Source organism: Rousettus aegyptiacus, unplaced genomic scaffold (genome assembly GCF_014176215.1).
Source record: "Rousettus aegyptiacus isolate mRouAeg1 unplaced genomic scaffold, mRouAeg1.p scaffold_m13_p_14, whole genome shotgun sequence".
In the NCBI taxonomy this organism is placed as follows: Eukaryota; Metazoa; Chordata; class Mammalia; order Chiroptera; family Pteropodidae; genus Rousettus; species Rousettus aegyptiacus.
Window position 1 is genome coordinate 48228866 of NW_023416289.1, and position 16828 is coordinate 48245693.

Consider the following 16828-nt stretch of genomic DNA (forward strand, 5'->3'; position numbering starts at 1 on the left):
CAACCCGAGCAGAAGATAGGAGATTGAGCCAAAGTTACTTAGGATATGGGGACACCAGGTGCGGCCATACGAAAATCATGTTAAAAATAATGGCACGAAATCTATATCTTGGACACTGAGACAGGCAGCCCCCTGCTCTTGTAAACCTGTGAGAAGATGGAAAGGACAGGTTGCGACACTGCAAGGCGGAAGACGCAGTTTGAGGAGGACAGGCGGGTGAAAGCTGACAGCGGGGAGTCCCGGTGGAGAAGCTGGGCCTCTGTGTGGCCGTGCACAGCGGGGCCCCTCATCCAGGGTTTGTTTCTAGCTATGGCTGCTTCCAGATTGTGAGACACTTACTTACTTATTTATTGGAAGCATTTTTTTAAATTTCAAAAAGTTAGACATTCATACAATCCATGAAGTGATCTCCCAGTTTACTCCTGCATCCATCTGGCACTGCACACACCATTAAAATAACATTGACTGTGTACCCTGTGCGATGCTCTAAATCCCCGTGACTGTTTTGTGACTTCTGATTTGTACTTAGCCTGTGTTGTCCAGTCCACCTCTCCCACCCTCAGCTTACTGTCTGTGCCCCTTCCATCATAGTGAGGGCGTCAGCCGGAGCCCCTGCTCTCCCTGGGGAGAGCGAGTCCTTGGGTGGCCCAGGCGCAGAGCTGCTGCCTGGTAATGGAAACCTGGGCGTGGCTTGGTCATGCTTCTTGTGGAGGGCGGATGCCAGGTCACAGTGGTGTTCACTCTCGATGGTCAGCATTTGTGATGTAGATAATGCTCTGTGGGGCTCACGTCAGTACCATACATCATTCTGAGGACATTCATCCGTTGAATCACCAAATACCGTGCTGACCCTCATTTCACAGTTGAGGAGACTGAGACATGGAGGTTCAGGCACGTGTCTAAGATGGTCGCACTGCAGCGCCAGAACCCAAGCCCAGGGTCTGGCTCTGGGTCCGGGTCTCTGCCTCGACCTGCCCCGCTGCTTTCTCTACACAGGGAGCTGAATGTGACCCTGTGTGTCAGGGAAAAACTGCTGTGCCACTTTGTAATAAATGCAAATTTCATCCTAATAGAGGAATTTGGATTTGATATTTTAAAAATTCACTTTAATAAGAAACAATGGTGTCAGTTTACAAATCCGTTGTTTTCTGCATTCATACAGATTTTTAAGATAATTCATTGGTCAAATAGTATTTATTGAGCACTTACTGTGTACCTCGGCATAGCTAAACATTTTATACATGTCAGCTCAGTCCTCATGAGAACCCTGTGATTTCGGGACTGTCATCACCCTGTTCTATAAATGAGGGGACCTGGAGCCTGGAATTAGTAACCTGCCCCAGGTCACCCAGCGAGCACGGGCAAAGCAGTCCGACCTCGTGAGCAAACTGGAACATTCAGATAGCCGCCTCTGGAATTTCAGGACTATTTATTGAAACACAATTTGGGGTGGTTTTATTGAAACACAATTACCATGTTTTTTCCCATCTAGGTTTATGTTCCAGATGAAAATAATGCTATTTTGGGGAAAAATGCAAATAAGCAAGTTTTGGAAGGCTTGACAGCTGGACTTCTCAAAGTCAGTGCTGTGGTTTTTGGCTGTCTGATGGCCAATCGACCGAATGGAAACAACCGGCCAGCTATACCAAAAATAGCAGCACAGGAAATGAAAAACAAACCCTCGCAAGGTGATGCTTTTAACAGTCGAGTTCAGGACCTCATCAGGTAAAATTACTAGATTTCTTAAAACTTTTCTTTTTGTTAAAAAAAAATTATGTTCAAATAAGTTAAATCTCAGGGCCCATGAAGTGGCAATGGTCCTCACAATAGCACCCACAAATTCCTGGTGGATAATACACCACATATTGTAGAGAGAAGGAAAATCGTATTAATGAAAAGGAATATAGTTAGCACTCCCCTGTCATTTTTGATATTTAGATATTCAGTATTAGAACATGTAGTGTCTAGGCTTTTATAACTTTGTTGCTGTCAACTCAAAGAATTTCTGAGAATTTCCCTAACTTAGGTCACCTCTGGGTATGCATTCAGTTCAGAATTAAAGCAACAGTAATAGCTCCTCCTTATGGAGCAGCCTCATGTGTGACGTGTTGTGGAGACCTTGCAGCCTTGTGAGTGCAGGATTTGTAGTTCGGACTTCGGAGGGGAGGAAATTGCTCAGAAAGGCTCAGTGCATTGCCCAAGGTTATGTAAGGAGAAAGTTTGAGAGCAGGGGGTTGAGACTGGAACACAGGTCTGGACTCTTAACGCTTCTTCCCACCGCGCAGACCCGGTGATTCCTGACCCCTGCTCAAAGTCAGTCCCGCTTTCCTCTGAGTCACCTTCTCTCCAGGGAAATTTACTCCTGCTCTGACACATGAACTCTTTTTACTTTGTGAGTCTGGGATCAGGACATTCAGTTTCCTATCAGGGTCCTGTCTGGTGCGAATCAGTCACCTGTCCCACCTGTCCGTAGACCCTCTGCGCCCAGCACTGCTCTCTGGCTTCCAGAGCCTGCATGGGCTGGCAGGAGCTGGGGCATGCCCTCCTTGGCATGCGCCGCTTTCGCCGCCACCGAGTGTCCTCTGGCCGCTTGAAGCGCCTTCTTGGGAACAGGAGTTTCATTCTGCATCTTCCTTACCCTTCGTGGCTGCGTCCCCTTATCCCTTCCGTCCGCCCTCTGACCCAGGTGAATTTATTGCTGTCGAGTGCTAGGCCCTGTGGGTCCACAGCCATTTGTCACACAGCACTTGACTGCTGCCCTCCCTGGCCTTTCTCTCAGTTGCTAGTTCCCATTCCGTTTCCTCGTGTCTTTCCGGTCACTGCAGAGGCCACCCTTTCTGATGAATGCCGTTCCAGCAGTCTCCCTTGGGCTGCTGTGCAAGGCAGCAGTGCTGCGTTCTCGCCAGCCGGGCATCTCGGCCACGTGCCTCGGCCATGACATGGCGGAAGGCCCCCCGGTGCTCCGTGCGCTGCCAGAGGCCTTCCAGGATAAAGTGCATCCATGTGCATGTGTGTGTCACACATGCCAGATCCTCTGTGAAGGAGGAAGGAAAAAAATAACTGGTTATCTGCCAAACCAAAGGGTGGTAAAGATATGACCGGCCTGCTTGGCAGCGCAGAGCAAGTGCCAGAGCCAGCCAGCTGAGATTGAACAGCACCAGAAAGAGGGGGGTGAAGCCTAAGGGAAAAAAGAGAAGACAGAAAAGATCTTTCCGGGAGGGCATGCAGTCAGAGCTGCAGCACCGAGTTTATTTAGCATAGCCTATTTATGTGATTATTGAATACCATAATCAATCACTATGTTACCATAGCAAAGAACAACATACATACTTATAACAATGCTTGTCAATTACATATGATCATACATAGCCCTGTTTCCAAGGTTGTAAAACATTCTGTTACCTTAAAAGGTGAGTTTATGAGGCTCACCAAGGTAACTCAACTTCCCGTTTCCTAGAACCATTGTTTAAGCAAACTCAGTAGCCATGTTATGGCTTCTAGCTACGTGACTTCTTCAATGCCTTATAATGGCTTCCATCATGTCCCAGAATGGCTCCCGACAAGCAGGTACGTGCACTCCAACGAGGCCACGCTGGCGGACGTTCGCGCATGGACGATGCCTGTGTGTGCAACTACGAACCGTCCCTCAGATCTGCCTGTGAAATAAGCGGAACGCATTGGAGTGTTTCCAGGCTTCCTTTCACCTTCTCAGATTGGAACCTACCAGAAACCTCATTTTCCTCCCTGCTGCAACCTGGGCATCCTCGTCATATACGTCTGCAGCATTGTAGAATCAGGGGCAAGAGTTCCCGCATGGGCTCCACTCTGTCCTCCAGCCTCTCCCCTGTGGCAGAGCTGCAGCAGGGCACACTGCCCTGACGTGTGTCGCTTCTCTCTCCTCATCCAGGTGGTGTTCACAGGCTTTTTCCGCATCTGTTGAGTTGACTGTGAATTTTATCCTTTTTTTTGTTGAAGTTGTGTATTATAGTGATAGATTTGCAGATGTCGAACTGTCCTTGCATCCCTGGAATGACTCCCATGTGACTGTAGCATATAAACCTTATGATATATTGCTGTATTCGATTCGCTAGTATTTTGTTGAGGATTTTTACATCTATGTTCATCAGAGATTTTGGCCTGTAGTTTTCCTTCTTTGTGTCGTCCTTGCCTGGCTTTCGTTTCAGGGTAATGTTGGGCATTTCCTTCAGTTTTTCAGAAGAGTTTGAGAATGATTTACATCTTCAAATGGTGGTAGGATTTACCAGTGAAACCGTCTTGTCCTGGACTTTTGTTTTTTGAGGAGGCTTTTGATTACCGTTTCATTTCCTTACTAGTGATCAGTCTGTTTAGGTTTCCTACGTCTTCATGATTCAGTCTGTGAAGGTTATATGAGCTAGGAATTTGTCCATTTCTTCTAGGTTGTCCAGTTTGGTGGCATTAGCCTATCGTAGTATTCTTATAAGATCCTTTATACTTCTGTGGTTTTATTGTAACTTCTCTTTTATTTCTTAGTTATCTGAGTCTTCTCTTTTTTCCTTACTAACTAAAGGTTCGTCCATTTTCTTTATCTTTTCAAAGAACTCTTTGTAATGTTTTGTCTTTTAACCTCTATTTTTCTCTCATTTTTACTATTTCCTTTCTTCTGTTAGCTTTTGGCTTCATTTGTGATTTTTCTAATTCCTTAAAGTGTAATGTTAGATTGTTCATTTGAGATTTTTTGTTTGTTGGTTTCTTGAGCTAGTCCCGTATCGCTATGAACTTCACTCTTAAAAATGTTTTTGCTGCATCCCATAGATTTTAGTATGTGGAATTTCCATTTTTGATTATCTCCATGTATTTTTTTATATCTTCTTTGATTTCTTCATTGACCCAATGATTGTTGAGCAGCACGTTGTTCAAGTTCCCTGTGTTTGTGATTTTTCCATGGTTCTTCTTGTGGTTGATTTCTAGTTCAATATCACTGAGATTGGGAAAGATGCTTGAAATGATTTCAGTCTTCTTAAATTTAATTGAGACTTGTTTCGTGTCCCAACACACGGTCTCTCCTTGAGAGTGTTACATATCCACTTGCTTTGGGATGGAGAGTTTTGTAAATATCTCTTAAGCCCGTCAGGTCTGACATATCATTTAAGACCAGTGTTCCTGTCTCACCTCTCCGTCTGGGTGATCTGGCCATTGGTGTAAGTGGGGTCCTGACATCTGCACTGTCATTGTGGGGCTATCTGTTTGTCCCTTAGGTTTGTCATTAATGACTGCGTATAATTTGGCGCTCCTCAGTTGGGCGTATATATGTTGATAAATGTTACATCTTCTTTATGGCTCGTTTCCTGATTACTCAAATCTAACTCTCAAGGAGATTGTTACTTGAGACGCTTTACTCAGACCCGTGTAGTTTGCTCGTTTGAAGGGTCTAAGCCTGTGTTCGGTAAGATTCACCTTTGCAGGTGAAGAGGTTGCCAGCTGCGCAGATTGATGACACACCCCTCTCCCACTTCTAGCTACGTGGTGAATGCAGGGCTGATCGACAAGCTCTGTGGCTGCTTCCTCTCCGTACAAGGCCCAGTGGACGAGGACCCCAGGGTGGCAGTGCTGCTGCAGCAGGCCGCGGGACTCCTGCAGGCAGTGTGTGCGCTCTGCTTCGCGGTCACCGGAAGGTAAGGCGGCTACTTGATGGTGCTCGAGACTCAACTTTCAAAGCATCTGTTGCATTTTGCCTGTCGTGGGGTCATTCCCTAGGGATGCGGTGTGGGCTCAGATATGCAGGCTGATGGCTCTGGCACCGCGGCCGCAGATAGGACGGTGCACCGAGGAGGAGGCAGAGCACCTCACAGGTCAAGGAGGGTGCCGCGGGGTTGAACGAACAGGGCCTAGGAGGATGAGTGAGGGAGGCATTCGCCTGAGGAAAAGGGCGTCTCGTGTGCCCTGTGTGAGGTAGCGGTTGTTACCCATGTCTTTCGCCCACCAGGAGGTCACCTGCTAATGGCTTCCTGTGTTTCTCTGCCTGAGGGCGCTCTCTGGACAAGAAGCTGTTTGCTAGATGGCTAGAAGTGCAAGGGACTTAGCACCCCCAGGAAGGGCTCTCCGACACAAAACTGATGGTAGTAGCTCCGCTCTGACCCTCTACGGGACAGTCCCGAGGTGTGTTCTGAGCAGTCCCTGGGAGGCCCACGGTCACCTGCCCATTAACACACCCTGGATTGCTGTCCCTCCCTTCTGTACGTTTTCACAAATGAACGGCCCACACCCTGTCCTTGTTCCCGGGTCCCTTTGCGGATAACCCAAACCAAGAGATCTGGGCAAAGACGATGTCTCCTGCTCGGTTTGATGTAGCCTTAGGAGAGGATGATGGCAGGGGGTGACATACTAGGTGTTAACTCTTGGGAGGCTTAAAGGGAGACCCGACTGGAGCTGCGGGAGGCCCCTGAAATTGTCTCAAAGGGAGCAACAGGGCCACGTTTCTGTCACAGAGTGATCGCTCATGAAGAGTGTGCAAGTAACTGGACCGGCCTGAGCCCAGAGGCAGAAGAGCAGCGGGGTCTCTTGCATGACATAGGCGAGAACTGTTAGGGCTTGAGGGACAGTGGAAAGAGTGAGGGGCAAATCCATCGAGGGGACAGAATGAACGTACGGGAGGTGGCACAGACCTTGGTGACGTGCAGGGCAAAAGGAAAGAGGAATCTAGAACAACTCCTACATTTCTGACTTGACCTTTGTTAGCGGTAGGTGGTATCGTCTAGAGGTTCTAAGCAGTTCTCCACGGAGGAAAATGGGCTTTATTCCTAGACAAGCCTGAGGGTTATCCAAGTAGACTAAAGTCTGTATATGTAGAAAGTTTATGTACAACCCGTGTGTGTGTGTGTGTGTGTGTGTGTGTGTGTGTGTGTGTGTGGAGAGAGGTGTGATTATTTCTATGCACTTATACAACTTAATTTTAAATAAGACAATGATTAACTCTTGGTGGTTTTTAAGAATTTTTAATCCATTTTTTCCCAATGTAATTTCCTTCTCCAATCTCAATTACTCAGCAAATTTCTGTTAGTAAGCCTTGCTACAAAAGCAGATTATTCTTGAGAAAAGGTCCAGGTGGTTTCCTGGCTTAGCTTTTCTGGGAACTCATAGCAGTGTCAGTGTAAGCTGCTTCTCTGAAAAGAGCCGGGGAGAAAGAGCTGTGATTGCTGCCGTTCCCCTCACTCTTCCGTCTCTCACGTTCCCCAGACACCGCCAGGCACAGGAGTGGAGGGTTTTTTTTCTCTTTAGATTGTTGGCCTCTGACGGTTACAGACCATTTCATACCGCGTCACATTTCTTCGCGGAAATTATATTTCTAAGCCTGTTGAAAGCACTGTGTTGCCCATGTTAAATAGAGCTCCTGCCCAAGGTCATGGCCCAGTCTGGGGAGGAAGGTGGTGTGGTGGTTGTTTCCTCAGAGCAGTTCACATAAGGCCTGTTCGGGCCCCCAGGAGAAGATAGCCAGGGCCAGAGCGTTGGGGAAGGCTTGCCCTCAGAGCCCTTTTGTGACCAGCAGGAATAAGAGACAAAGGGGAGCCTTCAAAAATGTCCTCTTGTGAGCTGGCCGACCCTGAGATAATTAAGTACCCTAACTGATGGCACAGGGCTTTGAGTAAACACTCTGCAGTCTGCTGGTGGCCCGGCCTTTGTGAAGGCAATTACAGCAGGTCTGCCTTTGCACGCCTGTCCTTTTGTGCCCCTAATCTTCTAATTTTTACTTAGGTTTTCTGAAAGACAGTTTTGGTGTCAGAATTTATGCTGTTAATCTTTGTTTCAATATGGGAGAAAAAAGGACTAACTGATTTTTTTTTTACTAGGCTTTAGTTTTGAACAATGAACTTGCATTTCTTTAAGTAAAAATTGAAATTGTGATCGTCTTGGAAAAGGATTGATTTTGTTAGGATCACTCCAGAATTTTCATGTGAATTGTTCACAAACTATAATTCTTAATTACTTAAACAAAATTCAACAGTCTGTAATAGGACTTTCAGAAATACCTATTTTTTTGGCCTTTACTATTAGCAGTTTTCCATTCTTGGTCCTACAAAAAGAGAAAAGGGTCATTGTCCAGTCTCGGGGCAGGGCCTTCCCTGACGCGCTTGGCTGAGGCTCACTGTCCCCCTTAGGTGCTGACTCCTTGGCCGAACTAATGGGATCAGAACAGAAATGAATGATCGTAAATTGCAGCCAACACAGGCCTTTCACTTAATCAGCAGTCATTTACTAGATTCCTAACTGCAGTAGGCACTGCAGCAAGAGGGCCAGGAGGCAGCGGATCCACAGTAAAGGAGTCAACAGTCCTTGTGACCGCATAGAAGACAGAGGAGTTTGTAAAACCCAGCTGATTCTTATTGGTTGGTGAAGACTTTTCTGAATTCTAGAATATTTTTACACAAAAAGAAGTTTGTCGTAATATGTGTTCGTGGTTTTCATTTTCATATCCATAAACTATACTAGCAAAATGTGTTCTAGCCAAGATCCCTGGAAACCTATGTCATAAAAAGGTAAGACTGATTTATAAGTTAGCCCATTAATTATGTGGCTATGAGTGAGTGCTTCTCAAGTGCTTAAGGGTGCTTGAAAGCCGTTTGTTCACACAAAGGTAAACTTTAACTCTGCCTGCCTGAATTATTCATTCATTCATTAAACAAATATTTATGTAGCACTTGCTCTGTGCCCGGCCCCATGCTAGACATGGGAGAACGCAGAAGTGACTCAGACATCTGTCCTGTTCTCTAGAACCTTATAAGCTAGTAGGGGAAAGAAGATGCACTTCCGAATATCCCTGGCGTAGGATGGAGAGGGACTGAGAGGGTGGAGGACACACAGAGGGTGTCCAGCACGGCGCCTGGCTATGGTTACTGCATCACCGTTGCTGGAGTTCAGAGGTGAAATGGTTCTTAGTTGCAAAAATCAGATGTTTTCTAGAGCGAGTAAAATTGAATCTTGGCCTTGAAAGATGGAAAGGGTAGGAACCTTTAGAGTTGAGAAAAAGGTAAAAGAGGAAAAAAGCATAATCAAAGACATCACCAGAAAATACGAAAATGAATAGAATACTTACTTTAGCTGCATTTTGAGATGTACGTAGTGGTGATTTTAGTGCCTCCCAGACTGTTAGGAGGTTCAGATGAGATGACAGCATAGAATTAACATGTGAACTACATAAGATGATTTGCCGAGATGTGGTGGTGGCAGTGTTGTCATTAAAAGCCTTTGATCAGGGAAGTGGCGTGCCAGAAACCCTATTTATAGCATTGATCAGGTCTCAGGTGCAGAATGTATTATAGGAATGTCGTAGGAAGGAGGGAGATCATTAGCAGTCATCCGGGCAAGGTGGGAAAGGGGGAGGAAGGAGATTTTCGTGAGCCCTCTCATAGTCTGTCCTTTCATGTGGCACCCATCCACCTGCCAGCAGGCCCCAGACAACGTCACCTCTGCCTCATCTCTCTCCCTCGTACCCCAGACCTAATCTGCTGTCACATTCTTTTGACTAGAAGGGACCTTAAAGTCACTTCAATCCAGTTTTCCATTCAAGTTGCAATATCTTTAGTAACCTCATCCAGACCACCTACGAATATCTCCATGGACAGGGAGTGTGTTACTCACACAGGGAGCCTCTTCTGTCACTGAGCAGTTTTAATGCCCGCAGTGTCCATGCCGACCCCGTCCAGCACAGGACCCTCTTGCTCCCTGACAGCACCCAGACCAACCTGTCCACACTGTGCTCCCTGAACTCGGGGCTCACCCCGCCGCACAGCCTCCTCTGCCCTCTCTTCCCGTTGCAGTAACTGTGGCTCTGTAACTAGCTACCCCTAAATTTAGTGGCACTGAACAACAGTCTGTTAATCTCACAGATCTTTGTGTCAGGAATTCTGTCACAAAAATCGAGAGGAGGGCTTATCTTTGTTCACGGTGTCTGTCCTCCGAAGAGTTGAAGGCTGGAGGTTGACACTCTCTGGGTGCTGCTCACACACGTCTGGGGTTCGTGCAGGCTCTTACCTGGTGACCTTCCCATGGGTTCTCTCTGCGTAGGCTCAGATCAACTCTCCCTCACTTCCTGCCTCTGGTTTGGCAACTTTCTGTTCATTACCGTGTGTGGAGCACTTGCTATGTGCTGGTCACTTGTCAAGGTAGTAGGGACCCAGTGGTGAACGAAATACCCCCTCTTACAGAGCTTACAGTCTAATAGGAAAAAAAGACAAATAAGATGATTTTGCTAGTGATAGCGATATGAGAAAATAAAGCAAGGTAACAGAGCGGAGTGACTTCTACGGGGCCTTCTGTCAGTGTACGGCCAAGGAGGGGCTCTCTAGGGTGATGACACTGAAGCCGAGAAGGAGCCAGTCATGGAAAGAGTGAGGGAACAGTGTTCTCCTCGAGAAGAATGGCCGGTCGGCGATATGCAGGTATCTGGAGTGGGCGTGTCCCAGATGCAGAAGGCAAGATGCTGGCACGTGACAAGCAAGAAAGAATGCGCTAAGAGGTGAAGTCAGAGAGGCGAAGGCCAAGAGATGAGGACAGAGAGATGTCTGTTTTTTTCCGAAGCGTGCTGGGAAGCCACCAGAGGAATGTAAGCAGAAGAGTGACACGACCAGTTACTTACAGAATAGAAAGAGGCTCTGTATACTCTGCATGGAAAAGATCGCAGGGGCCAGAACAGAACAGGGAAGGTCAGGAGGGTGCTGCAGTCGCCCTGAAGCCCCTGACAGGACAGCAGAAGCAGCGCCTTCACTGGGGGCACTGCAGAGTCCCTGGCAGGGCGCCTGCCACCTAACTGCCAGACCCTACAGGGGAGCCCAGAGTGTCAGCCAGGCTGGCCCAGGTCAGCACAGCACCCTGTGCTGTCTCACAGCTGCCGAGGTCAGAAGTGTCCCTCCTGTGAGATGCTCTCGACAGCAGCCCTGGCCTGCGGTCCCCAGATCTAGACCACGTTTACTCTAGTCACCCAGCCTCGTGCCCTTCCTTGCCCTTTCTTCCGTGTACCTCTAGTCGTCTCCAGAGTGTCCTGAACCCTTTACCTCTTTATCTTCCACTTTCTTAGGCCTCCGTTGAGACCCCTGCCGGAGCCCAGAGTCCACAGTTTCTTTTTGGTGGCCTCACCCTTTATCCTCCATTTCTATTGCTATCCCTTTGGTTTCCTCTTTCCCAGCCTCTTTCAGGTTATTGCTCTTGAACAGCCAACAGTGTCCATGTGACGTCATCATCCGTCACTTCTCTTCCCAGAAAGGCTTCCTTCTCAGAAGTTCCTCTTTGAGTTCATCTGAAACTCACAATCAGATATTTTGGAAACCCTTTCAAGTGCCAGCCTGCCTCACCCCACCTATTCATCTCACTCTCACTGTCCTGACATTTTTCCTCCTCTCACCAGATATCCAGACTGTGTTATGTGCTCACACATACATCTTTCCACTTTGTTTTCTCTCGCTTTCACTTCTTCACTAAGTCATTTCCATTCTCTCTAGCAGGGCTTCAAATCAGATCTGTATTAAACAAGCTATTTCCAACACTTATCACGTACGTAAAATACGGGGCTGTGTGTGTGTGTGTGTGTGTGTGTGTGTGTGTGTGTGTGTGTGTGTGTGTGAAAGAGAGAGAGAGAGAGAGAGAGAGAGAGAGACAGACAGACAGAGAGACAGACAGACAGACAGAAAGATAGAGAGACAGAGACAGAGAGAGACTGACTATAATTTTCAAAGTAGATTCACTTCTGTTACAACATCCCAGGGTTGAACAGAATCTCGGACGTCATCCTGTCCCATGCCCAGCTGAGTTATGAGTGTCCTCTGCCACTTCAGTGGGTGTGATCCTCCACAGTTTCTAGGATAAGGAAGAATTTAATAACTCACCAACCGCCCATTTAATTTTGGGGTGTTCTAATTACAAAAATTTCTTGACATTTATCTAATATCTGCTATCAGGTAACCACTCTCCTCTGGGGTCATAAATAACTGTGTGTGTGCAGTTCGAAGATGACCTTTCTGTCCTGTGGTTCCAAGATAAATTTCCCAATTCCTTCAATTGCTCCTCGGGTGACATTGTTTCCATATACTTTTACTACACAGGTCCCTTTTCTTGGGGGCTTTCTGGCACACCCGTGTCCCGGATGTAGTATGGTAGCCAGTGCTGGACCCCCACCCCCCAGAGTGGTTCCATAGTGGACAACATTCTCCTGCTCATTCAGTCAGAATTGAAGTATGTTTGTTGGTAACCAAGTAGCACTCTCTCCCCATTGGAACTGGTGGGCAGCTAACCTTGTATGTCTTTGCCCACACTTATTGTTAAAGCTATATTCTTGTACCCTGTCAGTCGCTCTCTTCCTGTCCTGAACATATGCAGTTAGTTTTTTATTAAAAAACAAATTGTGTCATATCTCTCTGCACTAAAAGGTAAGCTTCATGAGGAGAAGGGCATAGATTTCACTTCTGAATCCAGAATAGTGCTTGCCATAAAGTAAGTCCTTCATAACTATTTGCCAAATGAGTCAGAGTGAGTAGGTGGAAGAACGCGTCTCCAGAGCTCTCTGCCCAACAGCAAAATCCACGTTCTTCTCAAGGCGTCATGACGCATTATCTAGGACAAACCAGATGTGAGGCCACCAGTTTAAGTTCCAGTAGCATGAAGAATTTAATGATACAGAGTATTTTCTCCAAACATCACAGGATGAAGTTCAGAATCAATAACAGAAGTATAAACTGAAAATTTACAAATTTGTGGAAATTAAACAGCACACTCTTAAACCACAAATTGATCAAGAAATCACAAGGGAAATTTGAAAATACAGATCGCATGAAAACGAAAACACAACATCAAAACTTACAGGACACAGTAAAAGTGCTGCGGAAGAGGAAGTGGCTAGGTATAAACATTTACATTAGAAAACAAGAAATACCTGAAATCAGCAACCTAACTCTATAACTTAAAGAGCTGGTAAAAGAAGAACAAACTAATGAAATAATAAAGACTATAGCAGAGGTAGAGAAAATACAATAAACCAACAATAGAGAAAATCAATGAAACCAAAGGCTGGTTCTTTGAAAGGGCAACAGAATTGACAAACCTTCAGGGAGATGAACTAAGGAACAAAAGAGAAAAAGACTTCGATTGCTGAAATCAGAAATGCAAACAGAGCGCTGACTGCGGCAGCACACGCTGAAGTTGGAGCAACACAGGGGAGGTTAGCATGGCCGCTGTGTGAGGAGCCCACACATTTGGGGAGCATGCCGTCTTTGTGTAGTTATCGTACAGTATTGTGTACTTGGAGTTCAGTAAGAGAGATTTTAGTCCTTCTACAAAAAAGTAACTGTGCAGTAAAGGATGTGTTGACTTGACTGTGGGAATCATTTCACAGTGTATACGTATATCAAGTCATGCTGTACACTTTAAATATGTTACAGTTTTGTTGGTCAGTTATACCTCAGTGAAACTGGAGGTGGGGGCGAAATGAGAGTGGTGACATTATTGCTGATTCTGTGGAAGATTTTATAGAAATAAAAAGGATTATGAGTACAGCGAATGAATGACCAGTTGTATACCCACAAATTGGATAACTTAGATGATGAAATGGGCAAATTCCTAGAAACACCATACCTACTAACACTAAATCACCAAAAAAACAGAAAATCTGGATTGACCTCTAAGTAGGAGATTGAGTCAGTAATCAAAAATCTCTAAACAAGGAAAGACCTGAGCCTGATGGCTTCAGTTGTAAATTCTACCAAACAATTTTAAAGAAAGGAATAAAAGGCTTTTCTTAGAGCAAAAAGGAACTGCAACCCAGGAGACACAGATTCAGGAAGCAACCTAAATTGTGTTCTCCTACCAACTAAAGAACTAACACCAGTTCTTCTTCAACTTTTCCAGAAAATTGAAGAGGAGGGAACAGTTCCTAACTCATTCTGTGAGGTCAGCCTCATAGACACATGATACCAAAGCCAGGCAAACACACAAGAGAGACCGATGTCTCTTATGAACATTGATGTAAAAATCCTCAACAGAATACTAGCAAACCAGACTCGGTAGCGCGTTAAGAGGGTCACGCGCTATGCCCAGGTGGGTTCTGTTCCTAGGATGCGGATGGACTGGCAGATGAACACCAGTGTGATAGACCACATTAACAGGACGAAGGAAGAAGACGTGTCATCGCAATTGGTACAGAAAAAGCCGTTGACAGAATTGAACACCATTTCATGATTAAAGAAAAAAAAAAACAACTTTACAGACTAGGAGTAGAAGGAAACTACCCCCACATAACAAAAGCCACATATGAAAAACCCACAGGGAACATCACAGTCAATGCGAAAGAATGAAAGCTCTCCTCTCGGACCCAGGAACAACTCAGGACTGCCCACTTCCACCACTTGTGTTTGGCAAACATCCGGAAGTTCTAAAGAAATAACAGGCATTCCAATGAGTAGGAAAGAAGTAAAAGTATCTCTGTTCACAGATGATTTGATCATATATGAAGAAAATCTTAAAGATTACACACCAAAAAAAGACACCCCTATTAAAACTAAGTAATGAATTTAACAAAATAGCAGAATACAAAGTCAGCTCACAAAAATCAGTTGCGTTTCTATATGTTAACAATGAGCAGTGTGAAGAGGAAATTATGAAAACAATTCCATTTATAATAGCATCAGAAAGAGTAAAATACTTCGGAATTAACAAGCAGGTGAAATACTTGTACAATTAAAAGTAAAAAACATTCCCAAAAGAAATTAAAGAAGGTGTAAGTGGAAACACCTTATGTTCATGGATCAAAAGCCTTATGTTGTTAAGATGTCATTACTACCTAAAGCAATCTACAGATTCCTTGCAACCCTGTTAGAATTTCAAGGGACCCCAAACAGTGAAAATGACCTTTAAAAAGAGCAAAGCTGGAGGACGCACACCTCCTTGTTTTAGAACTTACTCCAGAGCTCATCAAAACAGTGTGGTCCTGGCACGAAGGCAGACACATAAAGCACAGAATGGAATAGAGAGCCCAGAAATCAACCCTTGTGTATACTGTCCATTGCTGCACCCATGTGCCCCTGGGTGACCACAGCCTCCCCTAGGTCAGGTGCCTGTTTTCTTCAACTCTACATGTCACAGGTGGTCACTGTTCCTGGAGCTTTGGTACTGTGGCCTTTTACATGGAGAGCATGTGACAAAGCATCCTGTCCCCATGCTCGGCACAGAGCCTGATGAGTGGTGTATCAGCGGGTGTAGGTCAGCCTTCCCAGAGTCTCCCAGAGTGAAAGAGCCTGAAACTGGAATCCCTCCAATTCAGTTCTTGAACGGTGAAGTTCATATCTACTGTCGGGAGAGACAGCGACATAACCCCACCCACTCCCAGCACCTCACACACCTTAGAGTCGAGTCCTCTGGGTTCGGGGGTCAGAATGGGAGGTTCACACAGTGTGCCTCTGGGATTCCAGGACTGAAGGGTGAACAAAGCCCAAACCCAAGAAGCTGGGAGAGCAGCATGGAGGGTCATCAGGACTGAAGATGAGGGTAATGTCACCAAGCCAGAGATGTGGGGGCTGGGGGTCGGGAGCAGATGGGGGAATGGGGTTGTTGTGTCTGGGACTGTCACAGCTGCTTCCTGGGGCAGTTACCAGGCCTGGTGCATACCTAGTGGTTTAAAATAGAAAGATGGGACAGATGGCATTTGATTCATGCCCACACGAGTCACTGTGTTTTTACCCAGTTGCACTTTATTTGACAGCAAGGCTGGGTTTTCAGGTGCTGTTCAGGACATGGCGACTGGCCAGTTTTCCTCACTACATCTAGTTTCTAATGAATAGAAGTGACTATACCACTGAGATCTCTAGTCCTAGAAACTGAACAAAAAAACTTTAAAAGCTGATAAAACTGAGATTTCAGAATGTAAAATACAAAATTTCAGATCTGATTTTTTATATTTTCCATGTATTCTTTTTAAAAAACTTTATAACCCATGCCTCATATGAATAAGGCCTTTTACTTTTTTATCATAAACACCCAGGCTTAAAGTGATTATAACAGGCAGTTAAGACCAACGGAAGCCAGTGGCCTATTCGTGGACAAATTGTATTTCAGACTAAATCAAAAGTAAACATTCTGTGAAGTTCTGTCAAGACTCTATTAGTTCTGTGGAAGCCACGAACGGCAGGCAAGCCCCACCCTCCTCTTTGCTGGTAGAGTCTGTGGGCTCACTTTAACTGATCTTCCTTTGCATGAAGCAGGATTATGCATTTTGAACCATTTCCATCCACATCTGAGTTCAGAATGGTTATTTAGTTGATTTTTCTGAATCACCATTCTTGTTTCATCAGGAGAATGTTGCAGAAGATCCTGGGATGTGTTGCTTTGCAATCTGTGATTAGTATTCTCCTAAATAATGGGGTGGGGTGGAGAGAAGAGCTATTCTGATCACTTCACTTTTTCTTTTTTGCATTGATTGTTTTGAAGAAGTAATAGCTGTGAATTCATGTCATTTAATACATGCTCGGAAAGATTAAGTATTATGAAGTGTTTAAATGATAAAGTATTCCTGAATGTCTGTATTTGAATTTGCTGATATTCTGTTTAAAAACAGCGCAGGCAGTCCTGAACAAGCCCAATCCCATCTGATCTCAGAAGCTAAGCAGGGTCGGGCCTGGTTAGTACTTGGATGGGAGACCATCTAGGAAGACCAGGTGCTAAAAAGACGTTTTAAAAATAGGTGTAAAAAATTTTTTTTTTTAAATAAGGGATTGTAAGCTGACAAGGTCCTTGCAATCTGTGAGGTCAACCAAGGGTTGCCTTGCCTTAAAATAATGATAGATAGATAGATAGATAGATAGATAGATAGATA

At 45.4% G+C, this 16828-nt stretch overlaps 1 protein-coding gene across 2 annotated transcripts in view; it reads left to right on the forward strand.

Annotated features, from left to right (window-relative positions):
• The window catches only part of SCAPER (S-phase cyclin A associated protein in the ER), a 197247-nt gene that overhangs the window by 155706 nt on the left and 24713 nt on the right, over positions 1 to 16828 (forward strand). For both annotated transcript variants that reach the window (XM_016125783.2, XM_016125786.2), the window contains exons 26-27: positions 1493 to 1725; positions 5499 to 5654. In XM_016125783.2, the coding sequence (XP_015981269.2) occupies positions 1493 to 1725; positions 5499 to 5654 (389 nt within the window). The remainder of the gene's footprint in view (positions 1 to 1492; positions 1726 to 5498; positions 5655 to 16828) is intronic.